This window comes from Microtus pennsylvanicus, chromosome 13 (assembly GCF_037038515.1).
Source record: "Microtus pennsylvanicus isolate mMicPen1 chromosome 13, mMicPen1.hap1, whole genome shotgun sequence".
Taxonomy (NCBI): Eukaryota; Metazoa; Chordata; class Mammalia; order Rodentia; family Cricetidae; genus Microtus; species Microtus pennsylvanicus.
Genome location: NC_134591.1, coordinates 39389059 through 39406683, shown reverse-complemented (window position 1 = coordinate 39406683; position 17625 = coordinate 39389059). Strand labels below are relative to the sequence as shown.

The 17625-nt window shown below is 40.9% G+C and overlaps 1 protein-coding gene across 5 annotated transcripts in view; it reads right to left on the bottom strand.

Annotated features, from left to right (window-relative positions):
• Positions 1–971: 971 nt before the first annotated feature.
• The window catches only part of Oma1 (OMA1 zinc metallopeptidase), a 58022-nt gene continuing 41368 nt past the window's right edge, over positions 972–17625 (bottom strand). For 3 of the 5 annotated variants that reach the window (XM_075945504.1, XM_075945505.1, XM_075945506.1), the window contains exons 8-9: positions 14046–14195; positions 972–1425 (exon numbers count right to left, since the gene is read on the bottom strand). In XM_075945504.1, coding sequence (XP_075801619.1) covers positions 1225–1425; positions 14046–14195 — 351 coding nt within the window. In that variant the 3' untranslated portion in view covers positions 972–1224. Of the gene's footprint in view, positions 1426–14036; positions 14196–17625 lie in introns of those variants that run through there. The other 2 variants (XM_075945507.1, XR_012907445.1) reach the window with 2 other exon arrangements.

Genomic DNA, 17625 nt, shown 5'->3' with positions numbered 1-17625 from the left:
CCAGCAAAGCACCATTTAATATGTGCTGTGGTTTGAAAGGAAATGGCCCCAAAGGGTTGGCATTATTAAGAGGTGTGGTCTTATTGGATGAAGTTGTACACTATCGGGCAGGCTTTGAGGTCTCTTGCTCAAGCTTCTGTCGGTATGACACTCAGACCATTTCCTGTTGCCTACAAGATATAGAACTCTCAGCAACTTCTCCAGCACATCTGCCTGCATCCCACCATGTTCCTCCATGAAGATGATGGGCAGAACATCAGAACTGAAGGCTGCCAGCTCAATTAAATGTTTTTCTTTAAAAGAGTTGCTGTAGTCATGGTGTCTCTTCACAGCAACAGAAACCCTCACTAAGACAACGTGTTTCAAGAAAACCATTCCTTTAAAAGGAAGCCTAAGGCTACCAACCTTGCAGCATAAATAAAACTGCTAAATAACTCATGTTTTAAAATCTACTTCCATTCCCACACAACATGGTCACCAACCTCTGGCTTCACCAGGGATGCTCCTGGAGCACCTGCTCCCATGTCTTTCCACAGCACCTGGCCATCAGCCAGCAAGAAGAATGAAGGCAACTCTCACTCCTGCCTCTCTAGATACTGACCTCAGGGAGAAGACAGTAGTGTCCTTTGGGAACCTCCAAATCCCCACATCATCACAGCATCATCACCTTTTCCCCCTACTATACTGCTTACTAGGTCACCTGAACCTCAAACATCCCTTCCTGTGCCTCTGAACAGAATGGTGTCTAACATCCATCTGGAGGCATTTCCTTTGGGAGTTACTCCCTTCTCCACGCACCCCAACACCCAGTGCAGTCCATCACTTCAGACTACCAGTTACCCATTACATAACCACCCAGACTCCAAAACCTGCCGCAGCCTGAGCAGGAAGATTTTAAAATAATTACTACACTCAGAGTATGCATCCACTAGGGGCCCGACTTCCAAATCTAAAGCAAATATGGATGACAGTAAGATGCATAATATAAATTTATTCTGTGACATTTTCCTCATTGTAAGTATTTTAAAATAGATTAAAATACATTGATACTTCATAAAAGATACAAATCTAGAAAAATTCCGATATCTGTAATATACATGGCTTGACCATGAATATCCATTTCTTGTTCATTGAGAACATCATTTCTAAGAGTGACACGAAAATGATGAGGGTTGCTGTCTTCTTCACACCCCAAGTCTCATACATTTTAGTTCAGCTTCTCGTTCATTTCTCAACCATGTACGTCAGTGGTATCTGCTCCTGCTTCTGAATGGGGGGAGCATCCAGTTTCTGTTTCTTAACAGTGATGTTGAGGTCCTCTTTCTCTGAGTCTTCAAGAAAATGCTTCATGGTAAGCTGGAACAGCAGCCGAGGGTCTGGTCCAGAGAGGGGTGGGCAATTACAGACCTCCCGAAGTTTGAGAGCCTACGAGGAAGAATACAATGTAGTTCCTCACATGGTCTGCACAAGACAACCAAAAGTAAAAGAACATGTCTGCGTGTTTACATAGACGTCAACTCAAGTATAACACGTGAAGAAGAACCACAGGTGAGTCTGTCATCGCTCTCCATGATCTGATCCAGTGACCATCATTTTGAAGGCAGCAGTTGTCTGTGTAACAACAGCCACAGGGCGAGCTAACAGGTCCCCAAGAGAGCAAACAGCTTGATCACCCTTAGCAGATACTGAGAACAACGCCATATTAACAAGGCTCTGAAGTTCCTATAAGAGACTATTTTCAAAACAAGAAAAATAATAGAGCATCCATGACTGAACCCACTGAAGAAAAACAGCAACAACAAAGTTGCTCACAGCTGTGACCTTCCAGGATGGCATAGATGCTAATGACAGAGACGGAGCAGAAAATCAAACTCACAACAGTTTTTAACTCTAGGGAGAATAAAATGTTGTGGGGAAAGGAAGAGTAATTATAACGCGCTGTGTAACTCGGTTGTAACTGATGTTTATAGTTGAAAATACCAAATCTTGAATCAACCCAAATCACAATTTAATCATTTGGGAAAGAAGAGAGCAGCATGTGTGTGCGTGTGTGCGGCCCACCAGGGGTGAAAAGAAGGCTAGATCTAGTTCTCTGCAGTGGGGAATAAATAGAAAGCTTAAAAGTGGAGCATTAGGGAACAGCAACAGAAGCATGCATTTTCATACGCTGGGAAAACCCAAAACAGCGTGTGACCGCATAGAGTCACTATCAAACAGAGGGCAGTCTCAGAGTGCTACTGCACACAACCAGCCCCCCAAATGACCTCACTCTGTAGAGGACAGATGGAAAGAAAGATAAACAGGCATGGGATGTTTATGGGTAGAGGAAGAAACCTCTGTATTCTATAGGTTGGATGTATACCACACCACATGTCCAAAGCTACAGAATGCACAGAACCATGGATAAAGTGGGCATGGAAGGGGATGCGTATAACTGCATCACTTAGGAGGGAGACTCAGAAAGATCAGAATTCCAGGGTTATCCTCAACTACAGAATATGTGTGAAGCCAGCCTGGGATACATGAGACCTTGTCTCGAATAATTCTTTTATATATGTAAAGTTTCACAAATATTTAAAAAAAATCTATTCCTTTTCTTAAAAAGTAAAGTTGGCTTGGAAATAAAAAGGCTGTAATGTTTGCTTTTGTCTAGTATGCTTTTATGCTAATGAATTTTGTACCACATACTTCTTTGAATGGCCTTTGTACTAAGTATATGCACTTTGGGAATGTTTGATCTCTTTCCTTAACTGCTAGAAAAACTATTCTTAATAAGATGTCCTATTACTGTTTCCTTGCATGCAGACTGTTGCATTCTACTTCTTCTCAAGAAAAATTATATTATATATCATATATATATATATAAAACTTCTTTTGAACAGAAAGGTTTACTTAATATATTGATAAAATATTTTCTAGACTTTTGGCTTTCTTCCTATATATTCTATTACATTTCAATGTGCTAACATCTTTTTTTCTTTTATAAATTCAATTCTGTCATAGTAAATAAATCTTGATATTTCTTCAAAAGTGAGAAATTTTCCCATGTGCACCTAGAATATGCCTTTCACGGTCTTTATTTTCTGTTTAAATCTATGTATTGCATATAACATGCACTTCATAAATGCAGGCTAGACTTTAAACTATGAATAATCATTTTAATAAATCCTGTAAAAATATTATGAAGAGTCTACAATGTATAAGAAAATGGAAAGATAATCTAATAACTAGAAAATACAGTACCGAGAATCCTGAGGAAGACTGAAGGTATGCATGAAAGCAAGCTACCTTAAAGATTCCAAAGTGTCACGAGATCAACAAGTCTTGCTCTGTGCAGTAATTTACAAACATTATCTAAGCTTCTGTCTTAAGGCAAACCACTTTTTATTAGGAAAGTGTCAAGAGGTGAGGAGGGGAAAGGAGGCAGGGCCTTACCACAGACACATGGGTGAGGAAAGGAGGCAGGGCCTTACCACAGATAAATGGGTGAGGGGAAAAAATGGCAGGGCCTTACCACAGACATATGGGTTCATAAAACATACATTTGAAGGGTCTGCTAACCCAACAATGTATGGAGAAAAGCAAAGGTTAGATTTTTCTCTAAGCAAGGTCACCTGGTCAGAATTGAGGCAAAGACTCCTAAGTACACTGTTATTTCTACATCCCCAGTTCTTGTGAGCATCTTTTTGTCACTGATAACTATGATTTCCTACAGCTAATATTATCTACGCATTGAAAGCATTATTCATTTCTACTGCAGAACGTCCTGTTTTTGTCTGTTGTTTTCTATTGTTATATAGCCTAGGTCACTGAAGTATTCACTAGGTATCTCAGAAGCCATGTAGTCACCGAGAGACCACAGAGAACAGGGGCCACATGGTAGAAGACAATCAACAGGAAATAAGATCATTCTAGTTTGAGAAGGGAGAATGTCTGCATGGGAGACAGGCTATTTGATACTGAGGGAGCAGAAAAAGCCCCTTCGGGAAGGTGGCGTCTGGAACAGAGAAATCCACAACTGGGGGGAGGGATCCATAAGGAAGAGACAAACCTGGTGTGAAACGACTAGAACCAAGGAAAACTGTGGAGCAAGACAGGCAGTGATCGGGAGACTACAGGACTGAGCTAGAGACTGAGCTATGTTATCATCATCACATAAACTAGAGTCACCTGGGAAGAGGGAACCTCAACTGAGGCATGGCATCCATCCAATTAGCCTGTGGGTGTGGATGTGGGGCACTTCTTGACTAATGATTGACATGGGAAGGTCCAGCCCACTGTGGACAGAACCATTCCTGGATTATATAAGCAAGCAAGCTGAATGAGCCATAATAAGCCAGTAAGCAGCTTTCCCCTGAAGCCTCTGTTTCAGTCCCTGACCCCAGCCAGGTTCCTGCCTTGGCTCCTTCAGTGATGGCTGTGACCTGTAGTCTAAATAAAACCATCTGGCCCCCAAACTCGTTTTGGCCAATGTTTCATCACAGCAACAGAAAAAACTAGAACAGGGTAGATTCTCATTCTAACTTACATGAGAAAACTCTAGAAAGTTCTAGTCAAGAAAATAACATGTAAAAGACAATTCTTGTACGTTGCAAATAGGCCATTAATGGAAATAATGGACTAGGGAGAGAGGTTCGGGAACTAGGAGACGATGATGACTTGTTCTAAGCAGTGGCCATGGTGAGGGTTCACGGAGATTCCTAATGCACACCGGAGGAAACAAAGACTGTTGTGGACAGGATGCAGAAGAACAGGAGAGAGAAATCAGTCAGGGCTGCATTTCAGCCCTCGTGTGCCCTCAAGACGCCACCTATGGATGTGAGGACAATTTGGTTGCTTGTGATAAATAATAATTGTGATATACACTGACTTGTTTGCTAATTAATGATCCCAACTCATAAATTTTAAAAGAGTTTTTAATCAAATTGTTGAAACAAAACCATTTGTGCTCATAAAATGAGACAGATAGTTGATGTCCCTTTTTATATTTTGATGCTAGAATTAATAAGCCACTAAGTAATTGTTCTCTGTGCTTGTAGACAAAGTCGCCACAGTAAAGCCCCATTATGGCTCAGAGCCCTTGTCTTGGTTAATTTTCTGTGACTATATAGGTTTCTAAAATAAATTTTATTTGACTTACTGACACCCTACTTCTTTCCAACACTAGCCTACGGAGGTTCATTCTAGCTTCCTGCCATTCTTACACTTAGCTGCATCTACCATAACAGCCCATACAGAAACATACACAGACACACAACACCACATAAGCATACACACAACACCGCATAAACACACACATACACACAACACCGCATAAGCATACACACAACACCACATAAGCATACACACAACACCGCATAAACATACACATACACACAACACCGCATAAACATACACATACACACAACACCACATAAGCATACACACAACACCGCATAAGCATACACATAACACCACATAAACATACACATACACACAACACCGCATAAACACACACACACAACACCGCATAAACATACACATAAACACAACACCGCATAAGCATACACATACACACAACACCGCATAAGCATACACACAACACTGCATAAACACACACATACACACAACACCGCATAAACATACACAGACACACAACACCACATAAGCATACACACAACACCGCATAAACACACACATACACACAACACCGCATAAACACACACATACACACAATACCGCATAAACACACACATACACACAACACCGCATAAACATACACATACAACACCACATAAGCATACACACAACACCGCATAAACACACACATACACACAACACCGCATAAACACACACATACACACAACACCGCATAAACACACACATACACACAACACCGCATAAACATACACATACACACAACACTGAATAAACATACACACAAAACCACATAAATATACACATACACACAACACCACATAAGCATACACACAACACCGCATAAACACACACATACACACAACACCGCATAAGCATACACACAACACCGCATAAACATACACACAACACCACATAAACATACACATACACACAATACCACACAAACATACACATACACACAATACCACACAAACATAACATACACACAACACCACATAAACATACACATACACACAACACCACATAAACATACACATACACACAACACCACACAGTTTTTGAAACCAGGCTTCATGTCTATATACATATTCTAATTATTTCTGATTTTAACCTGAGCTACTACTAACTAATATCATTTGGCTAAAATGCCTCACCAAATATTTGCCTTATTTCTGTTATTTTAACATTAATAATAATGAAAATTATATGTGTCTATGGAAATGGAAGCAAACTATGTCTGGTAAGAAGCCGTCGTTTATTGCCCTATGTGTAAAGCTGTTTCATAACTAGTATGTTTTGTTGACTATGATCTTATTTATCAGTCCCAGGATGGCTGAAGGATGGCTAAAGAGCGGTGGGAGGAGAAAGGGAGGCAGAGGGGAAGGGAGAGACAAAGGATGGATGGATCCTTTCCAGGGACTTAGAGGTCTACCGACAGAAGGAAGACAGCCACAGGCGTCAGGTCAAAACCCGAGTCTGCTGGAGGGAACCATTTTCTGAACCCTGACAACACCTTGCAGGTTTGAGAAATGCCAGAGTAAACAGCTGTTTCTTTGGACCTGCACAGTCCAATGAACTCACAGAATTTATGGCCACTCCGTTTGGAGTCAGCTCCCAACTCCTGGATTAGATAAAACCCAGGCTCAATTCCCTCAGTAGAACTCCAGCTGGGCTAGCAGAGCCTGTGCTCCTCATCCGCAAGACTACACAGAGGCCGTGGGTTTGTCGTGCTTACATCTCACACAGGACTTCTTACATTATGGTTGCTAAATTCTCCTTTCCACCAGTTGTGACATTTTACCATGTTCCTCATTAATTAATGAGTTAAATAAATCTAAGGTATGTTTACTAAATATTTATACAAATCAGTTACACATCAAAATATTTATCTTTCAAATCATTTATTTTAACAAACTACAATGGAAATTGAAGTCTGACTTATTTTTGAAATGGTCAAAAGTTATGAGGTAAGTAACTGAGAACTTCCAGTAAATAAACTAAACTAGCAGGCTGCTTTGACATAGGTAGATTGCTCTCAGGGATCATAAGTAAGGCTAAGGTTTCTGAACAAAACTCTTTAGCCAACCCCTCCTACCAGAATGATAAAATCCTAGCCAGGCAGTGTAGCACAGGCCTAGAACCCCAGCACTCAGAATGGAGAGCTGGGAAAACTGCCAGGTTCAAGGTCAGCCCCAGCTACAGAGTGAAGCTCCAAACACAAAGCAAACACAGAAGAGGAAGTCTTGTTATCTGTCCCAACACAGATGAATTTGAAGGGTGCAGTGTGATCTCACACGGGGAACTGGAGGGCATGGTGACCACCAGAGCAGAGAAGAGATGGGGAGATGCTGGTCAGGGACAACCTTTCAGTGGGATGAAAGGAGGAAGTGCTGAGTACCACTGTGTAGCAGATGGCACACACAACCAGTAACAGTGTACACCTGAAACGGCCACCATGTGGACATGAGCTGTCACCCTCCAAAGCTGTGAGGTGACGGATCTGCTTGTTAGCTTGACCTGACACTCCAAGACGTGTACAAACATCATGCATCTTGTTATATCCCATAAAAACATTTCAAAAGGTTAAAAAGGCATGAGCAATGAGCGCTCAAGTATTTTGTTTTTTAAAGGTTCCGGCTACATTTATTTCCAGTAACAACTGAAGTACGAACCAGCTGCTGGCATATACTGGGATCTTTCTACATACTACACAGCAAGTGAGACGGAAATTATTTATACGTGACATATAAATGGTAACTAAGTGAAAGGAGAAAGGAGAAAAAATAATGCCAGAATGGCTTTGTGATTAGATTAAAAGAGCCCACTGGAAACAGAGAGCAAGACATTTCGGGGGCCACCTCCATTTTAAACACACACCGTTACTCCTTCTTGCCTTAGCCTTCAAAGTAATTTTTTCTAACAGTCCATTCACTTAGCCATAATGTTGTTTCTTAAGGTTCTAGACAACGTTAGTGCCGGGCTTCCTGGCTTCTTAGGATTCAGAGGCCGATTCAATTACAGTAGCTGCTGCTTGCTTCCTCAACACTCTCCATGTCAGAACAAATGAGATTCAGCAAGGTGAGCAGTGTATGTTTTTACACATGGCCAACAATGACATTTCATGGTAATTCTAAACACTTATATTCTCTGCTCATGAGATGCACAATATTAATGATTTATTCATTTGTTTTATCCAATTACAAATGCATAAGAATGATTTACACATGAGTTCAAATTCCCAGCTGCCTGAAAGTTTAAAGGATTAAAAATAAAATGAGGTTAAAATGAATGCATTTACAGCCTGCTACCAACTGATTCGCGTGACTAGAGATGGAATGTTGTTTACAATTAAAATACTTAGAAACAAATCCTATTCAAATTATGATTATAATTATATAACCTTAACAGCGATTTCAAATTAAATGTTTTCTAGTTCTTCTATGATTGCCTACCCTGTCACCCTCATGAAGAGCGATGGCAGCGAGAAAGAAAACCAGCAGGAACACAGAGAAAACCAACCCGAAAGATTTGATTTTAAAATAAACCTTTCAACAAAATTTCTGTTATTCACACTGATTCATATTTTATACTTAAATAAGGTATTTCTTTCAAGGACAAATTATGATGTACATAAACTCAAAGTCTAAACGGCATAACTGTAATTCTGAAGCTCAAGCTATGAAACATCAACAGGTTGACATAACATCTGTTCTGCAGTTTTTCACCCAAGTTGTTATGGTAACCAAAATATGTGGAATATGTTTCCTAAATCTAACTGATTATTTCAAGTAAATAAAATTATATCATATCAGCTAACCAACAACAAATAATATTATTACTACAAACCTATATTTATCACTTTCATATACTAGTGGATATTAACATGATTAACTAAGCATTTATACATGTTGTTTTCCCCCCAGAAATCACACTAAAAAATAGTAAGTGCATTTTTCCCCTCAATTTGATGGTGCTATCTTGACTCAAAAACAAAATAAGAAGCCAGTGTGGTGGCACTCGCCTTTAACGCCAGCACTGGGGAGGGAGGAAAGTGGATCTCTGAGTTTGAGGCCAGCCTGATCTACATAGCGAGTTCCAAGATACCCAGTACTACATAGAAAGATCCTAGATCAAAAACCAAACAAAACAAGAAAGGGAATAGTTTGTTCTCTGAACAATATGATGTCAAATTCCTCCAGAATAAAGCAAGTGAACAAGTCAGGACATCATGTCTCCAGTCTCTGTTCAGGGCCCTCCATTAAGATCTTACCTTGGAGCAAATTCGGAGACCTCACTGGGACCACTTACTCTAGCCATCATACTTTAGTTTGTTAAACCAACGAGCATGTGTGCGATGTGTGCATGTGTGCACGTGTATGTGCGTGCACGTGTGTGTTCATGAATGCAGACAGAGGGATCTATCTGGAAGACAAAGGGCATTCCCAGTGTTGATCCTCACCTTATTTAAAAAGGGCCTCTTCTAGTTCAGTGCTGAAGGTCCAAACTCGCAGTTTCGTTCTTCCATAGCCAACAGCTGACCCACTGAACCATCTCTCCAACCCTGGCTACTCCATTTCCACTGCTTTTCCAACAACCCTCCCACTCTGCTCACATATTAGCTGCCCACCCAAGAATCAGTTGTTTTCCCAGAAACTCCTATTTCAGAGTCTTAGGCCCCAGTATGTACATAGTTGGGAACAGAGGCTACAAGAAGGTAATTAAGGGTAAATTAGGCTAATAGGCTAATAAGTACGAGATCCTTACCCAACAGGACTAGAGTCTTTACAAAGAGAGACTACAACAGCCTTGCCTCTCACATCTCCCCTGCTGTCCAGCTCCTTTACTAGAGACTGGGCTTGATGAGGGTGAGGGTGAGGGTGAGGGTGGATGAGGGTGAGGGTGGATGAGGTTGGGTGAGGATGAGGGTGAGGGTGGATGAGGATGAGGGTGGATGAGGATGAGGGTGAGGGTGGATGAGGGTGAGGGTAAGAGTGGATGAGGGTGAGGGTGGATGAGGATGAGGGTGGATGAGTATGAGGGTGGATGAGGATGAGGGTGGATGAGGATGAGGGTGGATGAGGGTGAGGGTGGATGAGGGTGAGGATGAGGGTGGATGAGGGTGAGGATGAGAGTGGATGAGGGTGAGGATGAGGGTGAGGATGAGAGTGGATGAGGGTGAGGGTGGATGAGGATGAGGGTGAAGATGAGGGTGGATGAGGGTGAGGATGAGGGTGGATGAGGGTGAGGATGAGGGTGAGGGTGGATGAGGGTGAGGGTGAGGATGAGGTGGATGAGGGTGAGGGTGGATGAGGATGAGGGTGAGGATGAGGGTGGATGAGGGTGAGGATGAGAGTGGATGAGGGTGAGGGTGGATGAGGATGAGAGTGGATGAGGTTGAGGATGAGGGTGAGGGTGGATGAGGGTGAGGGTGGATGAGGGTGAGCACGTCTATGCTATTCCTATCACTTACAAGACCTACAGCATAGTTAATCAAGACCTAAGTCATAGTTATTCAACATCAACACAATGATTCAAATTCAACATTTAATATATCTTTAATGTTGACAAATTATATCAAGAAATAATATATTTCATAATGGCATTCTAAGAATCAGATAAAATAGATATAATCCTTAGCACTTGAAATTAAATGTTAAAGTCATGAAAATTTATGTTCCCATCACAGAACCACAAGGTCTTGCTCTCTTGGTTTTTTTCCCCAAACATCTGAATCACAGCTGGTTCTGTCCTCACAGAAGAGCACAGAGGACCTCTACTGTGAATAACCCACCCTTCACCTTGTTCTCTATTCAGTTCCTAGATGAACTTAAAGATTTCACCAGTTCTACTAGCTCTGCAGGGCGCCACTGAAAACACTGTGTCTGCTGCAAACCATTTTGAGCACCAGTGCCCTGGACCTTAGAAATGTGTCTGACTATCCAACTGTCAGGGGAAAGAAGCCTTACTAAAATTCAACCCTGTACACATTTTAGAAAAATAATCCCAAGTAAATAAGAATGTAGTCTTGCCAGGTCGTGATGGCACACACCTTCAGTTCCAGCACTCAGGAGGCAGAGGTAGGTGGATCTCTATGAGTTCGAGGCCAGTCTGGTCTACAGAGCTAGTTCCAGGACAGCCAAGGCTGTTACTCAGTAAAACTCTGTCTCAAAAAAACAAAACAAGAAAAAAAGAATGTAGTCTTTAGTGGTGTGTAGGAACACATCTTCCATACATGGCTGCTTTCTTCCATTATAGAATCAGACATAGGAGAGCAGCCCATTCCAATCTTTATGACTGTGTGTTCTAATTAACAGTATACCCTTGTACTAACTATCATTCTCGCTTCAACCACTGAATTATTCCCAATGTTGTAGTAGAGTTTTATTGCTTTCAAATTGAATTTAATCACTTGGGGGAAAAATATAAGAAATTTACCTGCAGTTTTCAAATTAAATTTCTGTACTGGGATGGTTTATTTTTAGAAAGAAAAAAAAAAAGATCTCCCCTGCTTTCCTTCCTCACTGGCTCCCAAATAACATTTGTTTCTCCAGCAATGTTCCCTGTGCTCTCTAATCAACTCCTTCCTGTGTCACAGACCTCCCTCAAACACATCTTTTTTTTTACCTGTCTTAAGATCCTCAGGGATTTGATGGAATGACAGCTTCAGAATTTAGGGTAGGCTTCAAATCACAGCTGGCTGGTAGAATCTGTTATCTAGTTTTAACAAGCCACACAGTTTAGAATTAAACTGAGTTAAAATGAAAAGAACTTGTGTGTGTCGTGACTTTAGAGACAAGTCACAAGCTCCCCAAGGCTTCTAACATCTGGGGTCTTTGCTGGCCCTCAGTATAAACAATTAGGGGAGAAACACATATACTACCCAGTTTAGGTGAGCACTACTACAGATTACATCATGTAAGCTTCACTACTATTTTTGCTATGTTTTTCCTTCATGTTAAGGATCTAAATAAGATTTGATTTAGATAAAAGGTGCTAACCAACCAATGTTTGTGTCTCTCAGACTTCACATGCTGAAAATCCTAATACCCAGGTGATAGCCGTATAAAACGAGGCCTTTGAAGTGTGATCAGAGTGTAAAGGTCAATCCCAATGGGATCAGTGCCTCATTAAAAGATGTTCTATTCCTAGCATAGTGACCCATGCCTACAGTCCCAACACTGGGGAAACTGACATAGGAAGAGCTCAAGTTCAAGAACACCTTCTTTGAAGCAAATGGTTTGCTCCAGAGTGAGGGCTGACTTAAAATACAATGATAAATAAACAAAGGATGGATGGATGGATGGATGGATGGATGGATGGATGGATGGATGGATGGATGGATGGATGGGTGGATGGATGGACAGATGGACAAACTGACTCCAAAGCCTACGATTCCTACTTCACCATGTAAGGTTATACTAGGAGACAGCCATCTATCAAGTGGAAACTGGATCCTTACAAGACATCAATCTTGATCTAAGATTTCCCTGTTTCTGAATTTACAAACAAATCCCCACTGTTTCTAAGCCACACAGAGATGGAAGTGTAGCTCAGTTGGTAGAGTTCCTGCACAGCATGCATGAAGCCTGTGCTGGATCCCAGGACTGTACAAACCAGGTGGAGCAGCACAGGAGCTACACTCAGCACTCTGAGCTCAAGGTCAGCCTCAAAGTTCAAGGTCAGCCTGTACACAAAAGGTCAAAGTCAGCCTAGGCTCATGTAGCTATCTCAGACAAACAAACAAAAAATTTGACAAGAGCCAGCCATGAGAGAGCACATCTTTAAACCTAGCACCTAGGAGGTAAAGGCAGAAACAGGGGATCTCTGTGAATTCTAGGCCAGGCTTGTCTACACAGTAAGTTCAAAGTCACCCAGGGCTATGTAGTGTGACCTTGGCTCAAAAACAAACAAACAAAAACTACAAATCAAAACTAGAGTTGATACCCATTTAATCCAAAACTTATATATAGCTTATTAACAGACATTTTAAACCAAAAATTAAAGAAAAAACAAATTATAACCAACATATTGAAAAAAGTTGTTTTCTTGTCCCTTTTTGTTTATTCTTTGAGACAGGGTCTCATGTAGCCCATGTTGACCTCAAACTCACTGTGGAGCTGGGGTTGACCTAGAACTCCTGATTTTCCTGTCTCTACCGCCCAAGCGCTGGTATGTCTAGTGTGTATCATCACAGTTTATGGGGTACTAGAGATGAAATCAGGCGTTTTCTGTAGGCTAGGCAAGCACTCACCAACTGAACTATAGTTCCAGGCCCAACTAAAGTTTTAAAATACTACCAGATTAGTTACAAAGTCAGACACTAAAGAGTTAGACCTTCACATTGAAAAATCTCAGCTGTACATAGCAATCCCACAAGTGATGTGGCATTCCCCTCTGTATGCTGTGAATACCATTGGTTAATAAAGGTCAGGGCAAAATAGAGGTAGACGGTGGGGGTGACTAAATTGAATGCTGGGAGAAAGAAGATGGAGTCAAGGAGAAGCCATGTAGCCCCGCCAGAGACAGATACCGGACAGAACCTTGCCAGTAAGCCACAGCCACATGGCAAAACACAGATTAACAGAAATGGGTCAATTTAAGATATGGGCTAGCTAAAAAGACATGTAAGCTATTGGCCAAACAGTATTGCAAATAATATAGTTTCTGAGTGATTATTTCAGGGCTGAGCAGCGGGAACAAACCTACTATACCCAAGACTTGTGGGTAAATAGGGCTTTCCTTTTCAGTCCAACTCTGTGAAAGCCAATAATCAATCATTATAGTAATGAAAATAATTGCACATTAAAATTCACTTTTTCTATACTTTAAAAGTGCTAACTCACCGATGATCTGGGCTAGCTCACCTGTAGTCTGGGCTAACTCACCTGTGGTCTGGGCTAGCTCACCTGTGGTATAAGTCTGTCCAAGTGCTCAGCTCGGTTCCCATGAGAAGGGTGTGTTGACAGCCACTCTGGCAACTTTGGGTAACCATGAAGACGCTCCGAAAACTCCATCTGCTGCCAAAATACTGAGCTGGCTCTTACATCCACACACGCCTAGACACAGAATCAAAAAGGCATACAATGAGCTGAGTTACCACAACTTTAAAAACAAATAACTCAGCCAGGTATCTAAAAGACTGAGAAAGACGAGGTAGGAGAAGGAGAGGGAAGGGGAGAGAGAGAGAAGGAAAACACGTTTAAGTTTACTTTTGTGTCACTATATGTTTTGAAAATATTCTACTTTTTATCATCATTTCAATGAAAGAATCTGTTCACCACTTAAAAGAAGGAATCCTCACGCTGGGAACCACACTCAACAGTAGAGTACCATACCTAGCAGATACTAGGCTCTGGGTTTGCTCCCAGGGTTACAAACAGAATGAAGACAAGAGCACAGCTCACACAACATAACACTGCATCAACACAAGCCTGACTCCTAGCCTGCAAACATTTTCAGAACGGCTGACACTGGAAACACATAGTAAGGGGAAAATCGTCCACATCAATTAACTTTTCTACTAAAAATAATCTGCACTTAAGAAACTTTACACCTAATGATATACTTAGAAAAAAATGAACAAACATGTAGAAAATAGTTAATCTTAAGGTATATCAATCTGTCCAATTTTCTCAACTACATGAAAACATACATTTAGGCCATCCTAAACACACTATATTTAAAGGATGCATATGGATCTAGTATACGTATGCAAACTCATATCCACACCCTTGGATACACAGAACACCGTGGAAGGCTACTTAAGAACTGTTAATGGTGGTAGCTCTAGCAGCATAATTCAAGTACTTGAGTGGGAAGGAAGTAAGAGTTTAATTCTGAACTATATTTAAGTATTTGTAATAAGAAAAAAAATCTTTTTAAGCTCTCCATACAAGGTCTTGGAGGTTTTTTAGAAATCTGTTCAATTTTCTTCACATCTTAATTTACTCTTTCTTTAAGAACTAGAAAAATTGTGTTTGTATTTCCTATTTTACTACTGAATAAATTAAGAACTAAATTCTATCAGATTAGTCAAAATGTGGAACCAAAAAGCCTTAAATTGTGTGACTGTGATACCTAAAACATATGACAAATGCCACAGGTTGTGTTGCTGGTTTTATGTGAACTCGATGAACTTGGGAAAAGGAACCTCAATTGAGAAAATGTCCCAGCCAGACTGTCTTATGGGCCAGCCTACGAAGCATTGTCTTGGTTGATGATTTACGTGGATGGGTCCAGTCCCTTATGAGTGGGAGCACCCCTGCGCTGGTGCTCCTGGGTGCTATAAGAAAGCAGGCTGAGGGAGGCAGAGGCAGGCGGATCTCTGTGAGTTCGAGGCCAGCCTGGTCTACAAGAGCTAGTTCCAGGACAGGAACCAAAAGCTACAGAGAAACCCTGTCTCAAAGAATCAAAAAAAAAAAAAAAAAAGAAAGCAGGCTGAGCGAACCATGATGAGCAAACCAGTAAACAGCACCCTCCATGACCTTGGCATCGTTTCTGCATCCAGGTTCCTGCCCTGCTTGACTTCCTGCTCCGACTTTCTTCCATGATGACTGTGATCTAGAACCGTAAGCTGCAATAAACCCTTTTTCTCCTCAGGTTGCTCTTGGTCAAGGCGTTTATCACAGCAATAGAAACCTAACCAAGACATAGACTCAATAGCCAGTCAACATCTATGCTGCCTCCCTGCCCATAAAACACTAATAAGATGTTTTCCAAGGTTGGGAAATAAAGAGGAAGAAATTATCTGAAATTCGTTTTCAATATTCAAATCATTGCAATTCTTTTTTCCCTCCTCCTCCTCCTCCTCCTCCTCCTCCTCTTCCTCCTCCTCCTCCTCCTCCTCCTTCTTCTTCTTCCTCTTCTTCTTCCTCTTTTTCTTCTTCTTTTGGTTTTTCAAGACACAATTTCTCTGTAGTTTTAGAGCCTGTCGTGGAACCATGGATCCAGCTCTTGTAGACCAGACTTGCCTTGAACTCACAGAGATCCACCTGCCCTTGCCTCCTGAGTGCTGGGATTAAAGACATGTACCACCACTGCCCAGCCAGTGTAATTCTTTAAGCACATTAAGGTCTCTAGGTTTAAAAGAACCCAAAAAAACAGCAGGACAAATGTGTCAGCGAGCAAAAGTGCTAGCCATAAAGGTCTCACTTCCCAAGTTCGAGGCACAGAACCTGCATAAAAACCCAAATGCAGTGACATCATCTGTAATCCAGACTGCAGACAAGAAAGTCACCTGGAAAGGTGCGGGCCAGCTGGCCTGGAATAGGCAGCACCATAGCAGAAACAAGAGAAACCCTGCTCAGCAAGGAAGACAAAGACACAGCTCCTGAAAACTGTCCTCTGATGGCCACAATGTTAGTACTGCTGTCATGTGTGCCTGTGCACAAGCACACCTGTGCATGTGTACATACACACAAATATATCCTACTAACAGGTATGAACATTCATGGTTATGTATGTCTGAACAAAACAAACGCATTATTTTAGGAATTTTTTACCTTACAAATGTTAATCAAAAGAGAAGTAAAATATTACCTGTTCAATCTAAGTAACAAAGTTGAAAGCAATATTTAAAATATTTGATATGTAGAAAAACATGAAAAAATTAGCCCAGTAGATAGCAAAAGGATTTCAAACTAAAACAGCTTCGCCCCTCTCTGTTTGTCACTAGCTGACCCTGGAGTACATCGAAGAACACTGAAGCAGACGTCAGTAGGAAGACACAAGTATAACCAAGAAGAAAATAAAATCATTGGGTTTGGATGTATCTCAGCTGGTAGACCCTGAGTTTTATCCCCAGAACCTCTTACTAGACACAGTGACCATACCTGTAATCCTACATTTTGGGAAGCTGACAGGATGTCAAAAGTTCAAAGTCATCCTTAGTTACAGACCCAATTTGAGGCTAGCCTGAGCTACATGAGACCCTATATTAAAAATAAAACAGAACAAAGAATATCAGAGCACTTTGAAAAGAAACTGACAGGTTACAATAATGGACCCCAAAGAAATGAAGACCTACAAAATGTCTGACAATTGAATTCAGAATAACACTCACAAAGAAAATAATTCAAAGAACTATAAAAAATAACAAAATTCAGTTAACAATTCAGACAAATACTGGGAAATCTAACAGTGATAATCTTTAAAAAAAGAAATACTGGAAATTAAAAATACTATGACTAAAATTAAAAACTTAATAAAAATCTTCAATGAAACTCTACTGGACATAAAAAGAGTAAGCTGAAAGATAGAACATTTGAAATTATGTAAAGGAAGAAGAATGACAAAGAATATCTGTGTAAATTATGGGTCATCAAGAGAGCAAACACTCATATCACAGGAGCTATAGAAAGAGGAAGGAGGACCAAAAAGAACTTGGAAATGACGCTGGGAACTTCCAGAGACAGGAGGTACAGATGTCATCAGTCAAATTCAACCCAAAAGAGAGCATACTTTGACACATAATGCTCAAACTCAAAG